The following is a 17,615-nucleotide window of genomic DNA, read 5'->3' on the forward strand; positions in this document are numbered from 1 at the left end:
ATTTGACCTTCACTTAGAAACTCAATTTAAACTTAGATATATGGAAAAAATTCTTAAGCCAATCACATAAGAGTTTAAAGAGGTTTAAACTGAAGATTAGATTTTATATTGATTTGAATAAAAACAACTACAAGTTGAAGGACACCAGATTTAAAAGGAAATAAAGTAGTTTGCAATAGAAAAGATCTGAAGGTAACTAATTTTATCACAAACAAATCTAAGTCAATCACAATTACCCTAGTACAAGTGAAAGCTCTAGATCAGAGATTAGAGAAGAGAACATAAATTACTATATAAAAATACTGAGGATACTAGAGAAAAAATACTTGAGGATAACTAGAAGATGGTTATCTCAAGCAGTTCTTGGTTACGTCAGCAACCTTTCCAATCCTTGAAAATCCTCCAAAGCAAAAGACACGCCTTCACTAAAGAAATCCTTCACTCCAGCAAAGAGCACACAAGAGCAAGAACAAGTGGAAAACTCAAGTATTCATTCATAGACAAGTGAAGATCTAAATACAAATGACCCACTATATATAGGAATGAAGAGAGGGAGAACAAAAGACACCAAAATAAAATAAAAAGTAAAATAATGGAAAGGTGGCTGACTACATAATGAAGGGGAGAACCCAAAAGTCACGAAGAAAAGGAGAAAAAACCAAAGAGAATTCAAAGAGATAGCAGACGAAACAAGTAGAAATAAATGAGTGGAGAAAGCAAAGAATCACGAGAAGCTTCAAAAAGGGAGGGAGGGAGGGAGGGAGGGAGGGCGTTGTAAAACATTAATTCATGACACAATAACCTATCAATAACCCAATAATGCATGAGACCTAATATGACCATAACTAAACAACTCAAATACATCAAAAGAACTGAAAATAATAAAAATGACAACCACATCACCTTTACAGAAAATCAATTAGCACATGACAATTGTCATTACAAGTACAACTAGTGGGTCTCAGGTTCAATAAATCTAGACATACATTAGTTGAAATGAAGGTTATGACAATGACTGTCGATTTGAACAGGACGCTCCGCATCATTGCTTATGTAGATTCATTTCACGAGAAACTTAAAACCCATAACTCTTGCCAGTAGGCAACAACTGGACTAGATTGATGAAAGAAATAACAGCCATAAGATTCTCCTATTCATATTTTTTATTTATTTCACAGCTTTATTGACCAAAATTATGTTCATCTATGTTCTAGTGTACTCACAGACTCAAGGAGAACAATAAAAGAGGTGAAGGCGTTGAAGATGCACTAGTCAGCAAGTTAATGATAGAGCAAATTGGAATTACAGCATAGCAAGTTTGTTTAGACAGACAAGAAGATGGAAACTCATATGACTACCTGCAAGTAAAAGGACGATAATTATTATGCTAAGGAAAGATTGGCTTAGAAAACAGATAGCGATAGAATAAATATTTACATGATCATGCAGAATGCAGAGTAAATCACAGTTGACCAACCGATGAACATGACAACTTTGTAAAGTGTAAACTACAAAGAAAGCTTTGGTACCAAAACAGAGAGCCATAAGATACGATTATCGGAAATCATATGACATACCACATATTCGTTGGGCAGAAGTCAAAGAGAACCAATTCTCAGCCTGTTCTGTATCAGCCACTTCTTCCTCAGTTTCCTGAAACATAACAGAACATTAACCATATCTCCAGCTTCAAACATATCAAATCAAATTATGTGTTCCAATGTAGCTAGAAATTGAAATATAGTTCCAAAGTTTACTACAATTGGGTCATCAAAACAAGTAATATAGCACAAGAAAATTATAGTCATTGAAATAATCTTTTTCTGCGCACAAGCTGTTGAGATTTATTTCAGCTAAACTTAATTTATACAACTAATTGTAAGAAAAAGTTCATCCATGCATTAAAGAATAGCTTTCCTTAATTCCAAGACTGCTAGCAATGTTACTTTCGTTAAAAGATGGAATATCTAAATTCCATTGATACTCAAGTTGAACAAAAATGAGAGAAAAAAGTTCATTCTAATTTGGCAAACAAAATACGATACAGAAATACTATAAATTCGATTGTAATTACAATGTAGACAACCATACCAGCTTTATAACAATATTGTCTAGCTGTTTTTCTATTTCTTCTCTTTTCATACTCCTAATAACTTTATTTTAAATCTTCTCTATTCATACTCATAATTACTTTATTTTACACTCTCAGTATTTGGTGAAACTAGTAATAAATGAGAATAGATGGATGTTAAATAATATGCATTCACTCATTTAATAGAAAGAGAAATAAAATTGAGGTTTAACTTGTACCACAAGGCTGCAATCAACAAGAGATCAATTAATAGAATATCATCATTTAAAATTTAAAAAAAAAATCCAAGTAAGTTATCTTAGTTATGCAGCTCCATCGTGTTAAATAAAAGAAGATCTCATCATCAGCCTTCTGTTAGGTTGCTATGAACAAATGTATGATTACTGTTCATATATCATGTTATATATATATAGCTAGATTAATGGGAGGGGGCATGAAACAATATTTTGCTGGGGAAAAGATGATAAATTAAAAGAAATTAGAAGAGGTTTCAAGAAAAGAACTCAAGAACAAAGAGAAAGGTATGGGCAAGTTTCTGTAGAGCTATGTTGCACCGATACAGATACGGCGATACGGATACGGGACACGTCAATTCTTAAAAATACAGGATACGGATACGGCGCGGATACGGCATTATAATATATAAATAATACCTAAAAATTAAGAAAGTAATCAAAGTGTAATATTTGAAATGACAAAAAAAATTAAAATAAAAGTAAGCATTAAATATTTAAACATAAAATTTCAACCATTTAATATAAGGAATGATATGATTAGCTTCTTCAGTGGTTTGTCTTTGAGTTTCTATATCATCTTCAATAAATATCATAGCTTCTAATTCAGGCTCATCAAGTGAAAGATTAGCAATTTCTAATATTCCCATATCCTCAAGAGATTCAAATCCATCTCCAGCTACATCCCACATCCTGTTGTCTCCTTCCATATAAGTTGGAGTTTTCCTTGAGAGAAAGCGAAGGTTTGTATGCACATAAACTAAATCTTCAGCCCGTTGTGGAGTAATTTTATTTCTCTTCATTGATTGGATGAACGAGTATGTGCTCCAATTTCTTTCACAACAAGATGAGGATGAAACTTGGCCAAGCAATTTTATGACGATTGTTTGAAGTAGATGTACTAAAGCTCCATGTATAATCCACCACATTTTTGGATCAATTCTCCACCTATCACGCAATGACAATTAGTCACAAAAGTCCTCTAAATAACCAAAAAATTTAGCAAGCTCAATATTGACACTTCTTCTTTCCTCATTTGAAAAATAACGCTTCAAACATGGCTTCCTCATATTTGAAATTTCTAAATCTTTCTATGGAGAAACTCTTTGAGGACCCTCTTGAAGTCATTCTTTAGTTGAATATCTTCAAAAAATATTAAAATTAAATAATGAAAAAATATTGAAATTACTAAATAACAAATTGTGAATTAATAATAAAAAATGTTGAAATTTACTTAGGATTTAATGAGTGAGCCAAGCAATGTAAAGGTGTATTACTTTTGCTTCACCTATCTTCTAGAATAGCATAAATAAATATGACATTTCTTGTGTATTAGTATACTTGTCATTTCAAGAAAGTGCTCTATATGTGTTCTATGCATATCATATAATATCAAGGAAATTATATTATGTATTATATCATGTATAATGCAATGTTATATGTATCATACAATAAGATTAGTTTAATTTTTAAATTAATTGAATTAAGAATATTATAATGATAGTTGAATTAGAAATTAGGCATGATCATAGTATATGATTTGCAACATATAGTATGTTAACCTCATTTTTGAATGAGGTAAATTTTTCTCCTATGACACATTCTTAGCACTTTAATTTTTCTGTTTTAATATGGAAACCGTGACTAGAACCCTTTTAGGGGGATTCCCAAGTACATAACAACAACCCATCCTAGAAAGCCCATTAAGCTCTCAGAGGCCTTATAATACTTCTTGGTGAGTAGGTAGTGGACCCATCAAGTCAAACCCAATGTCAAAACCTAAATTACCTAAAATTATAAAAATAAATTAAACTCTAAGTAACCAATGACCCTAGGATTTATCTTAGAGACCATGGACCTTTCCTAGACACATACCATTATTTAAGGAGTGCTAGTCCCTTATGACTTTTAGTCAACACATGGTGTCCAAAAAATATGAGGATAGGCTTGCTCTACAAGTAGACCTGCAGCTCTACAAATAGGTGCAATATCAGTAATGACCTGGATGATGTTTGAAGGCTCCACCATCAGAATAACTTCTTTGATTAAATTAGAAATGAAGAACTTATTCTTGTACTTTCATTCACTGTTTACAGCTTTGATAAACATATGATAGCTCTCTGTTACAGACATGAAGTTGATAAGTGGTCTTCTTTGTGAATATGTTCACCCATCACAAACCAAAGTAACTCTTTTTCCCTTCCAAACTCCTCTAGTAGGCTCGAGCAACTTCTCAATATTATCCCTCTCTCTTTGCAACAACTTCGTTCTAATGACATTATATCTAGGTGGCACGTATCCTGCAAGATTATTATTGTATGCATAGGTAAAGGCATTCTTGAAATGTGGATTCCTTGTTAGGTTAAAAGGAAGTCCAGCTGAGTAAAACATTCTAGATATTTTCCCATCTAGTTGTTCTCTCATTTATAAATTAAATGCTTTCTTCAAAGCACTATCTACAACATATTTTCTTCTTTTTGGTTCAAATCCCTCCATCCGAAAAGGCCCCTTATTAATAGTATTTTCATCACTTCTAATTGAAAAAGATGATGAAGGATATGAAGCATGAGTGCTTGGAAGTGGAATATATTTTGGAAGCTCTATTTTACTCATTTGCTTAGCTTCACTGATTTTTCTTTACAATTTAGCCATTTGTGATGAGCTTATATTCGAGCATACTTTAATTCCATGACTACTAATCTTCAACAAATGAGCTTTCACTCTATAATATGATTATTTGTATTTGACATTACAAAAATATATATTTAAATGTAATATTGCCACCCCCTTCTGACGTTTTACCTATTTTTATCACATAACCCCACAGAGGTTTGTTATCTTCAATATTTATCTCTGGACCATTAGTAGACCCAATTCCTACACAACTAGAGCTCATTATCCTACGAAGGATCGACACAAATTAATCCACACGAATTTGAAATATGAAAATTTTTAATTAAAAGTGTAGATATGTTGCGCCTATGCCGGGGGTCCAAGGGAGCGCTGCCCACTGGCGAATTCGACCTGTACCGAGCAGTACCGAGCGATACCGAGTTCCGGTACTGAGCGGCACCAAGTTCCAGTATCGAGCGGTACCGAGTACCGAGCGGTACCAAGTTCCAGTACCGAGCCTACGATTAAGAAAACGAAGAATGAAGAAAACGAACCTTCAATGCTCACGTTGTCTTCACTGTTCGTGTTGTCGAGTCGCTCCGTCGACGAAGGATTTTGTCGCTATAATGCTCGCGTCGTCAAGCCTCTTTGTCGACGAAGGATGATCCTGTCCGCTTCTATAAAGTCAAATTGTGGCTCTATTTTTTTTAATAGGACAGGTATCTGATACGCGTGTCCGATCAAATTTAAATAATATTTTAATTGGACACAGCAAGGCCATATCCAACACGTATGCGTGCCGTATCGGAGGCGTATCCGTATCCGACACGTGTCCGATACAGCATGCCTCATAAATAGGCGTATCCATGCAACATAGCTGTAGATTATAACTTTTGTTGGGGAGTTATGAGAGATATTGAATAAAATTTGGTTAACAAATATTTATAATGAAATCTTGAGGATTGAGAAAAAGCCAAATTATTGAAAAAGTATTCTGATACAAATTTTTAAGAGTAAGAGATTCAAAATTGTGGCAATTATAGGAGAATCAAATTTATAAAGGGTAATGAAAAATAGCTTATGACATAAATTGCAAATTAAATTTGGATTTACTCTAGGAAGATTGATGATAGAGAAGCATTTTGTTTTTGAGCAATTAAATAGAGAAGCATAGGGAGTAACAACAAGATTTGTCACTGCCTATTTGACTTTATAGAGAATGTTAGAGGCAATACAACCTTTGGAGGCTATGTTTACCTCAATACGGTTATTGAGTTATGCTTGGGAATGAAAATATTAGGGCAAAGAAGTTAGGAAGAATATTTTCAATGATAGATTTTGACAGTGTATTTATACTATCAACATCACTAGGTCACTGGTGTTGGTTTTGAGGATGATAGATACTGAGAAAAAGCCTGCTATTAGTTTCATATATAATGTTATAGATGAAGTAAAAGAGATAATTGTCAATAACTTAGGAGGAGAAGACAACTGTTCGTGTAAGAAAGACAGCGCTAGGCAAGAACCCCGTCTTTGCAAGCTTAGGGTTTCATTTTTCTTGAGGTAGATTGAATTTTAATTAACTAGTTTTCCCCCAAGTTCATTAGGTCAGGGCTTACGACTCTTCTTAGGAGTTGCCCGTTTGTTTGATTTGGTACGAGGCTTACGGCTCCACTTAGGAGTTGCTCATATGATTAATTTAGGTCGGGGCTTACGACTCCATTTAGCAGTTACCCATATGTTTGATTTAAAACAAGATTTATAGCTTTTATTAGAAGTAGCCTGTAATTTAAGTTAGGAATATGTCTTACTGCTTCCATTGGAAGTTGCCTTTCTAGTTTGGATTAGAGGTCCGTTGGAAAAGGCTTGTTGATTAATTTAGGGTTTCTCACTTCTCTTAGAAGTTTTCCAAAGAATAAGACTTATTATTTCCTATGGAAGTTGCTTGTAGTTTTGATTTAAAGTAGGTCTTATTACTTCCATTAGAAGTTGTCTGTAATTTTAGATTTAGGGCTCTTCACTTCACTTAGAAGTTCTCCCAATGGATCAGTTAGATTAGGATTTAGTGTTTCATTTAAAAGCTACCTATAGATCTGATTTAAAGTAAATTTTGACAGCAGTTACTTGACTTTTGTACTTTTCTTTTGCCTCAATACAATTACTCTTGTTTCAACACTTTCTTCTTTCTTTCTTCAGCAATTTTTCTTTTATTTTAGCATTGTACTTTTAGTTACAATACCTTATTTTTAGCACTGTAATTTTGTTATAGCACTTTCTTCTTATAGCATCTAACTTGTATTTTTATATGATTGCAGCAATTTTGAGCCCGCACAACTAGAAGCTTGTTTGGAGTTTGTAGCTTAGTTAAGTTTTATTTATTTTGTAAGTTTAAGTTTGAGTTTTCTTTGTTTAGAGTTTTCATTTAGGTCACTTGGAACGTTGTACATGAGATGTTTTTAGTGCAAACATTTATTTTTTTTTCTTTCTTTAAATAATTAATTAGTTATAAGAACTTTTAAATGCATGATATTTTAAATTCATTAATTAATCAATTAATTAAAAAAGACTACATAATTTAAATATTGAACATGATGCATTCATAATTTCTATATTTTCATTTTTAAATATTGAACATTGGTATTTTATTTAGTTTTATATTTTTTTTAGCTATCCAATGATGGAAGGCATCCAATGATCAAGGTAGGTTATGCTTGGGCTTTGGTAGGCCTTTGGTTTGCTAGCTTGATTGGTCTTTTGGGCTGCTGTTGGTTCTCGGGTTGGCTTATGGTTCTCGGTTTGAGCTGAAGATGATAATGGGAGGTGCGGGTTTATTGGAGTTGAGCTTTATTTTCTAAGATGCTAGCTCATTAATGTTGAGCTGAAGTTTAGTTCAATTATTGGGAGATTTATTGAGCTTCCTAGCTCATTATTTCGAAAGGTATGCTTTAATTCATGGATTCAATTTGGAGTGGACTTGCCTCTTCTCCTCCCCTTTGTCTTCTCATTTTCCTGTGCTGGGTGATTTCCCGTGCCTTTGCCCCTTTGGTTCCCGTGGCTGGTTGCTTGGTTCCGCGGTTTGCTGCTCGGTTCCGCGGCTGTCTGCTCGGTTCAGTGGATTTCCTGCTTAGTTCCCGTAATTCTCTTCTCTGTTTTGTTGTGCCGTTTGGGAACTGATGTAGTGGCTATTGACCTTTCATTTCCCTAAATCTAATTGGCTTATTTGGAGGTGCTATGGCTGTTTAGTTCCCCTCTCTTGCCTATACATAGTAGATGATTTTTGAAGGCAAAGGTTGTTGAATTTGGTTGAGCTTGTCTCTTAAAAAACCCGAGGGTTTTCTTCTTCTTGGAAAAGCTTGAGAGCTTTGTCTACTTCTTCTTCTCCTCTATTTCGTCTGGGCTTCTTACCTCTTTCTTCTCTACGCAAGTTCCACTCCATTTGTATCCTTCTTCTTGAGCTTTGTAGGTGTTTGTTGGCTGATTTGGGAGCATTTGCTAGAGGAGTTTGGTTGGAAGTTTGGACTATCTTGCTGTAGTGGATCATCGGTTTGCTAGCCCTAAGCACATACTTTATTTAACCAACATTTCGATGCATGTGAGGAAACCATTTTGTCGGTTGTTCTGAGGATAGCGTCTTTTTATATTTCTTTTGATCTCTCTTCTCGTTTTATCCGTCGGTTTTGGATGTCATAGATGATTGCTACTATTTGAATCGAGTTTGGTTATAGTTTTGCCCATCGTTGTCCTTATCTGGCTTTTCAATCTAGTTTGTCTGCATCAGATCAAAGATCAATGGCACGAGATCTTCGTTACCTTTTTATGGATATGATTTAATTAAATAGGGGCCACCGTAATTGCTCAAACAGAGACTCATAAATCTATTTGGAGAAACATCCGTCAGTGTAAGTTTTAAAATGTTGAATTTATTGTCGGGCTTACTGCCATAAACAAACGAATTGCTGATGTAGGCAAGGGGGCGGGGGGAGGGGGGGCAAATTATTTGTCTTGTTTTGGGGATGTTGTTGGGTTCTCGGTTTGGGGCATGGCTGTACGGTTTTGCTGTGTTTTGGGGAGGTGCTTAGCTCGAGCTCATTATGGTTGAGCTGCTTCTTCTTTTCAACTCATTCATGTGTTCATTCCCCCCTTCTTTCCCCTCTATGTGGCCCTTCGGTTCCTTCCCCGTGGCTGGTTCTTCTCCCCGGGCTGCCTGTTCCGATTCCCTGTGGGCGCCTGTTCTGGTTCCCTGTGTAGCCCTTTGGCTACTGCTCGTGGACCGGCTGCTGGCCTTCTGTTTTCCCTGTCTTAACTCTTGATTGTTCGGTTGGAGGTATTTTGGGCTGTTTGGCTGCCCCTTTTCTTCTATATATATGCGATGTTTTGTTGATAAAAAAAGGAGTTTATGAAATTATTTTTGGAGCTAAAAACCTGAGGGTTTTTGTTGGAAAAGCTTGCAAGCTTGTTCCTTATCTCTTCTTCTTAGGAAAGCTTGCGAGCTTGTCCTCTCTTCGACTTCGTCTTGGGCTTCTTATCTTTTTCTTCTCTCCGCAAGAAAAAGAAACTTTTGTAGGACCAATTCAAGCAAGAAAGAGAAATTATCCTGAATAAGTATGAGGCCAAGATTCAAGAATTAGATTCGGATCCTTTGTCTCATCGGGAAAAATCTAAAGCATCCTCATCAAGAGATGGGCATTTTTAACCGGGGATGAATCTGATGTAGGCAAGGGGGGTGCAAATTATTTGCCTTGTTTTTTGGTTGTTGTTGGGTTCTCGGTTTAGGGCTTGGCTGTTTGGTTTTGTTGTGTTTTGGGGAGCTGCTTGGCTCCAGCTCATTATGGCTGAGCTGCTTCTTCTTTTTAGCTCATTAATGTGTTCATTCCCCTCTTCTTTCCCCTCTCCGTGGCCCTTCGGTTCCTTCCCCTGGCTCCTCTCTCCGTGGTTGGTTCTTCTCCCCTAGCTGCCTGTTCTGGTTCCCTGTGGGCGCCTGTTCTGATTCCTTGTGTGGCCCTTCAGCTGCTGCTCCTGGATCGGCTGCTGGCCTTCTGTTTTCCCTGTCTTGATGGTTCGGTTGAAAGTATTTTGGCTGTTTGGCTACCCCTTTTCTCCTATATATATGTGATGTTTTGTTGATAAAAAAGGAGTTTATGAAATTATTTTTGGAGAGCTAAAAACTTGAGGGTTTTTGTAGGAAAAGCTTGTGAGCTTGTTCCTTATCTCTTCTTCTTGGGAAAGCTTGCGAGCTTGTCCTCTCTTCGACTTCTTCTCGGACTTCTTATCTCTTTCTTCTCTCCGCAAGTGAACACCTCATTTGTATATTTCTTCTTGATGAATGAAAAGCAAGTTTAGGAGTTTTATTTCATAAGTTTGTAAGTGTGATCTTTATGTTATAAAGTTGTATTGTGTTTTGTATAAATGTGGTAATTTGTGTATTTTCTTATTCTCAAAGAATCACCTAGTTTGTATATATTTTGCGATCTTTTTGATTGCATCAATTGCCCAGAGTAAGAATAGTTGTGCACTGGAGTAGACGAGCAGTTCATGTGGGTAAGACAAATGCACCGAGGGAGTTCATGTGCGTTGGGGTCGTATACAGATGGAGGGACAAACCCGCTCGAGTTTGTGTGTGTTGGGGTCGTATACAAACATCAGTACCTCGGAAGAAATAGTAGACACAAGCAGGCTGACTAGTGCCGCATAGGCGGTGTTGTGAATCGTGCAATTGGTTGTTGAAGTTAGATGGGTGGTCGGCTCGCATGACTTCGTGCGGGATCATAGGTAGGGAGGAGGTGGGAGTCGGGCCGGACGTATTTGTGAGTCATAGCAGACCGAGCAGAGGACGAGGCGCAAGCATGCGTGTATGTTTGCGGGCGACAGGGTCAAGAACGTAGTCTAGAATCGCTCGGAACGAAGCGTGAAGGGGGTTTGGGCTCACCGAACTCAAGCTGCACAGGTAAACTAGTGGCTATGGGATTTTAATTGTGTGGGAAACAAACGACATGAGACTGGAACAGAACAGAGCGTGAAACCAAACTGAACAAGAGTTAGTTATTTTTTTCGTTTCTTCGGATTTTTATATTTAACAGAATGTGAAACGAGCGTTAACAGTGCATTGCTTCAAAACGACCCTCCTGTTCGATTTTCCCCTTTCTTTTTTTTTTTTAATTCAACAACTATAAAGAAATTTAGAATATTATTGATGAAAGGTAGAAGTTACAAATTCATTGGCACATACATGCAGTAAGCTATTATTTTAACTCTCAGTTTCAATATAACAAAAAGTATGTCAACAAATCATGAGATAAAATTTAGCCTCCACAATCTCTCTCCAAGGACCATCACTCTCTCCTCTCAATCAAACCAATTATATCTTCATACTTGAGAACAAGGAGAGATTGGGAATCTATTATAAAGAATGGACCAAGGAGAAGAAGAAAAATCACCAAAAGAAAAAAAAAAAGATAAGGAGCTAATACTAGGGGTGTCAATTATTGACCAGACCCGAACCCGACCTGAAAAATAGGGTTCGGATCAACTCGTTTAACAAATGGGTCGGGTTTGAGTTCCAATCTATAACTCGTTTGAAAAATCAGGCCGGGTCCGGGTTAACCCGCTAACCCAAATTTGACCCGAGTTCTAACTAGTACCCTTGTTCCTACACCCGCACCCGACCTGCACAACAACTACGCTCGCACCCAGCACATGCACTCGCACACATCCTGCACGGTCGCACCCACGGTCGCACCACGCAGTTGGCCTTGCTCTCAGATCAGACAGCTCACACCCGCGCACATCACGCACCTCACACCCAAGCTCCCCTAATGTGAGAACCGGTTTAGCCGGTTCAATTGAACCGGCTTCTTTCCGATAACAGAGGGACAAACGAGCATAAATTGGAGCGGAGGCGCGGCCTAAGAGGAGCGCACGTAATGCATAAGGGAACTAAATAAAACAACTACTCTCGTGAAATAACTACAGTTCGCTCACTCCTTAAAAAGCAAATCGCGTTAGAAAGTTGTTATCGAGAGAATTGGCTGAGAGGAAGAAGAATGAAAGTAAATTTTTCAAATTCATTTCTTTTGACATTTTTTTTCTTCTGTGATTTATCCTAATAATAAATAATTTATATTAAAGGGAGATAGAATAAGGAATTGAAAAAGGAAGTCGAAGAAAATTTTGGGGCAACAAATAAGTCGATTTTCATTTCTATTGATAGAAGAAGCAAATTTATTTTTCATTTACATTCAATTATTAATATTTTATTTTCTCTTATTAATAACTTAATAAGTGATTAACAAATAGGAAAGAGAAATCCGGTTGGGGAGTGTAAAACCCAAAAAAATGTCGATCATAAGCATTGCACGCATTTCGATGCGCCGATGAAATTAGGCGAATTTTTGAAGTTGCAGAATTTGACTCAATCAATTTTATAGAAATCTATACGAAATATCGAGCGAATTGATATAAAGAATATAGGGTAAATTTCACATAGTTTTGGAATTAAAATTCAGTGAAGATTATTTAAGAGAAAATGACTTAATAGTCCTTCCTAGTTCTAAATATACTTAAGCCATGCAAGGGTATTTTTATCCTTTCGCAATCCCTAACTACCCAAAGCATTAAGGGACCGAAACCATTCGGTCGTTACTTTTGACCGAATGCAAGAGAAGAGTAGGGGTGTCAATTTTTGACACGACCCAAAACACAACCCGAACCTGACCCGAAAAAATCCTGAATGATTTAATATTCCTATTATAAGCATTGAATGATATGATGATGATCTAGAGTACCAAATGGTAAAGGGCTCTTCGGAGCAAATGGTAAAGGGCTCCTCGGAGCAATTGGTAAAGGACTCTTCGAAGTAAATGAAATAAAATATTTGGCCAAATTTGAATGTGTACCTGATCAGTACAAAAATATTAATACTTCCAGAACGGATGTATAAAACTAAGACTAACTATTCTATGCTTCTATACATATAAGAATAATAAAGGAAAATTTAAGCAAAAAAAATGAAAAATGAAAAAGTTATGATTGTATGTTATGATTAAAGAGAAACGGGCATTCACAATGATATATGAAATAGGCATACTTAAAATCAATTCTTGACATTATAATACTACTTTTCTCAAAGTTATTTCAATCTTGTCATATGAAAATTTCATTGCATAATGTTTCTTATTCCTTCGACTTATGAATTTAATAGAGATATTTATTACTTGTTGATTGTTAGTTCATCCCTATTTGTGGGAATACTTTTCAAAAGAACCTGCTAAAGACTGAAGGCAGATAGACTTGTTACATACCAGTGTAGAGCAGTGCAAGGAAACATGTTCTTATGGTTATGTTAAGTCATGTGTCAGTTTATGTGTTGGGGATTACTGTAGTAGTTTTGTTTTATGTTTATGAGAGATTGTTTGTTTTGATGTAATAATGATGGTTGAAGTGGAAGTTTAACAATTCTTTCCTATTTTGTAATTGGATTATTATTTTGTTTATGTTATTTGTGAAATGAAAGTTTTAAATGTTTTCCGTGCGTCCGTCTATTCCCGTCTCGTTAACTCGGGCTAATCGGATCGGGTCGTGATAGGGAGTATCTTGATTCAAAGTGAAAGAAAAGAAAACTTATTGAGGTAATTATAATTGCATGAGATTTTCAATAGATGTTCTAATCATATCAGTGAATAACTTAATATTATCATTAGCAATGATTAATGCAAATTAAAGGCATTTTGGAACAGTGGAGAATCGGTTAACCTAATGTACAAAGGTGACAATTGAAGCTAATAACATATCTGAAAAAGGAGATTAGAGGAAAGAATTTATTAAAGAAATATTTATATGAGAACAGTGATAATAGTTATATGTTTGTATGTGCATTTAGATTGTAGTAAGGAAGATTATCTCAAAAGTCGAAGATCTGAAAGGAGCTGAAGCCAAAACATTCAAAGTAGGTAATTACAGTTGTGAAAAAAATTTATTGTTGTATTTCCATTTAGATTTTAAAGGTAATGTTTTATATAATTATTTTACTTATATTTGGATGTTATTATGTGTAAAACAATTTTGACATTTAAATGAGTATGATAGAGAAATGTACATCAAATAATATGATAGTATAGATATATATGAATATGTAAAAGGAGTATATATTGATTTAAAACATATGTAAAAGAAGAAGAAAATGAATTTGAAAGTGTATATGGTAGAATATATATATATATATATATTTAAAATACATATAAAGATATATGATAGGAAAATGAAATAAATGAAATAATTTATAAAATGTAAATTAAAGTATATTTTGGAAAAATGAAAAGAAATATGCATGCAAAGTACATGAGTTTACCTACGTATGATATTGACGGGGGAAGCAATGTATCCGTGTAAAAATGATTGTACCTTTATAGATACATTTAGACGGTGTTCCTGTACTAATGGAAATGAAAATGGAATAAATATGGAAATAGATAAAAGAAAATTAATGAAAAGTAATTTGTGTAAGAAACGCAAAAACAAGTATGCTTTATTTTGTATACCTAACTGTTATATATGAAATACCATAAATGCAAAAGAAAAAGAAAGCCAAAGGAACATATTCATATTCATTTTTTTATGTATACAAAAAATTTATGTTACATGCATGATTACCCATTGAGTTCCCAATTTAAACTCAAACTATTAAAACTAAACTTTCAGGTAAGTCTCCTGACAAATAGAAATGACAGAAAGAAGAGAGGATTATGTCTACAGAAAACGACGTTAAAATGAAAGCAGGTAAAATGTGTTTATGTTTAAATGCATATTCAATGTACAAGTAATGTTAGTAGCTCTTCAGGATTCGAGGAACATTAGTAATTATTGTTATATATAATTGTGAAAAAATGAATTTATGATTCAACTGTTGATTCCTGCCTTGTTAATTCGATTCTCCGAGCCTGATTGTGACACCCAGTCGCCCCCATCCTCATTGGTTTGATGCCCTGCTCGGAACCCAGGTTAGAGGGTCATGTTGGGTCAACCCAGCAATCCGACGGGTCGGAATCGAGTTTGAATTCTTGACCCATTTGCCTAATTGGGCCGGGTTCATGTTGGATTAGTTGAAGGCATGTTAATTTCAAGTTGGACCTGAACCCGGCCCAAAAACCCATTTTGACACCCCTACCTAAGACTTTATGATTTAGATGTTATTTACTTGTGCATGGCTAATAAAGAATGTTAATTTTGAAATTTACTTGTGGATGGACCAAAATGCCCTTATAATTAATACCATTAACTCCAATATTGGATGTTATGACTAAAAAGTTCCAATTTTAATGAGATGAGGGACCAAATTGGTCCCTCAAAAGGGTTGTAGACCATTTTGATCCCTCACAAAGAGTTGAGGAAACATTTTGGTTCTTTTCTCGCACAAAAATTTAGTGCTCGCAATGATCTAATTTTTTTAGATATTCTTAATAAACATGCACTTTAGAAAGAGAGTAGGATAGGAGGGAGAGAAATTAATTGGACAAGTATGGAATGCATTTCATAGAATAACAAATAAATATTAAAACTAAGAAGTGGAGAAATACATTAAGAATGGGTTTTATTCCATAGGTTTATGATTTGGAAGTAGCAAAAAGGTATATTAAACAGATGATCAACATCTGCTAAAACTAAGCTCTATCTGCAACAAACTGCCACGAAATAAATGATACTAGTGTTTTACAACAAGCCAAAAAAAGAAACGTGTTAAGAAAATCCACTAGTAATAAGAATAGAAGAAAAAAAAATATTCATGCAAGTTTAAGGACAAGGTAGTCTAGGATTACTTTTGAAGTTCACTAGTTTCATTTTACCATTTGCTGAACAAGTTTCATCTTATCATTAGCTAAAGGAGTATTATCACTCTAGGTAAGTAGTTAATCTTTTATATAATACCCCTAGGCCAAGTCTTACATCTACTAGAAATGTAATTAGCCTACTTATTGAATGGGTTGAGTATGTACACTTGCATCACATTAATTGTATCACTTGCACCCCTTGGCCAACTCTTACATCAACGACCATTGGAGATTGAATTTGTGTCATCATCATTATCATCATCTCCAAATCCATTGATATTTCACATTGCCAAAATCTTATATGTTTATGACACTTGGAGCTACAGAGCACAACAACAACAACAACATCAAGCCTTTATCCCGCGATGTGGGTCGGCTACACGAATCATTTTTCTCTATTGTGTCTTATTAAGAATCAAATTCTCATTTAAATCTAAAAAAGAAATGTCATTTCTAATATTTTCTAACCAAGTCTCTTTAGGTCTACCTCTACCTTTCTTAACATGGGCCAAATCTAATACATCTATCTAACTGGATCATCGGAAGGCCGTCACTTTATGTGACCAAACCATCTAAGGCAACTCTTTCTAATCTTATCTTCCACTGGAGCTACTCCAACCTTTTCATGTATATGCTCATTTCGTTTCATGTCTCTAAGAGTAAAGCCACTCATCCGCCTGAGCATCCTTATCTATGCAACACTTAACTTAATATTATGCTTCGCTTTTAATGGCCAACATTTTGCACCATAAAACATTGCAGGTCTCACCGCTATCTTATAAAATTTTCCCTTAAGTTTGAGGGGATTACTATCACACAACAAGCCTAATGCATTCCTCCATTTCAACCATCCAACTTGGATTATGCTAATAATATCCCCATCTATTTCACCATCACTTTGAACAATAGACCCAAGATATTTAAAATGGTGTATATGCTCATTTTGGAGCTGCAGAGAACCTAAATCTTTAATTAGCTATTTGTTTTATTAGTTTATTTCTCCTAATGATCCTTTCATTACATCGTTGCATCTTCCATAATGCAATCCAATATTGGCACTTCCTTCTCCATGGACTCTATCAAACTCTTTCGGAGAATAATTCTTTGCTAGTCAAGTGAACTGGTGCAGCAAATAAGGCCAAATCACCAACAAAAGTCCAATGGACAATAGGCTATTTACTAGGGGTTCAATCGAGCTACAAAAGTGTAGATTCAAACCAATTTTAACTTGTTTAGAACAAATATAATTATGAACAAATTTTTAATCATTTTTAATTTGATTTATTTTATTATGTCATTTACCTTTTTTTGGATAAGATTAGATTTAAATTTGAATCTTTCTTGGAATTGGATAGGATTATATTTGATTTAAAATTCAGGCCTTTATATATGCATCCCTATTTTGTATAAAAGAGAGACATGTAATGTAATTGAATTATTATTGATAATGATTGAATGATTAAAATAATTTGTAACCAGTTTAGTATTCCTTAGATCCGCATTATGTAAGTAGACTATTCCAAACTATGTGCAGAGTTCCCTTCTTTTCCCTCCTGTCAATCAAGCAAATGGCAACCAACCTACATTGTTAAATAGTTCACTGCTAAAAGTAATTAGCAAAAGATCATGACAACCAACCATAAACGGTGCACCTATTCTCTACTAATAGTGATTAGCCAGGTATCAACCTATAGAAGTCAAAAGAGAAATTTCAACTTCTACTATTAAGTGTCATTCTCTTTTATCAGGAACTATTTTATGTTTTAATGTGTTTGTAAGAAGAGTGTACATGTGGATTCCCTTATTAAGTCACTTTTTACTTTTAAATAAATGGTTTTCAACATGGAATCAACAAAT

General features: G+C 35.0%; 1 protein-coding gene across 1 annotated transcript in view; it reads right to left on the reverse strand.

Annotated features, from left to right (window-relative positions):
- Nucleotides 1–17,615, reverse strand: part of LOC110100169 (probable serine/threonine-protein phosphatase 2A regulatory subunit B'' subunit TON2) — a 67,503-nt gene that overhangs the window by 30,027 nt on the left and 19,861 nt on the right. Inside the window, exons 6-8 of the mRNA XM_028692029.1 lie at nt 11,597–11,871; nt 5,366–5,456; nt 1,578–1,671 (exon numbers count right to left, since the gene is read on the reverse strand). Coding sequence (XP_028547862.1) covers nt 1,578–1,671; nt 5,366–5,456; nt 11,597–11,871 — 460 coding nt within the window. The remainder of the gene's footprint in view (nt 1–1,577; nt 1,672–5,365; nt 5,457–11,596; nt 11,872–17,615) is intronic.

The sequence above is a fragment of the Dendrobium catenatum genome, unplaced genomic scaffold, assembly GCF_001605985.2.
Source record: "Dendrobium catenatum unplaced genomic scaffold, ASM160598v2 original_scaffold_105874, whole genome shotgun sequence".
Lineage (NCBI taxonomy): Eukaryota > Viridiplantae > Streptophyta > Magnoliopsida > Asparagales > Orchidaceae > Dendrobium > Dendrobium catenatum.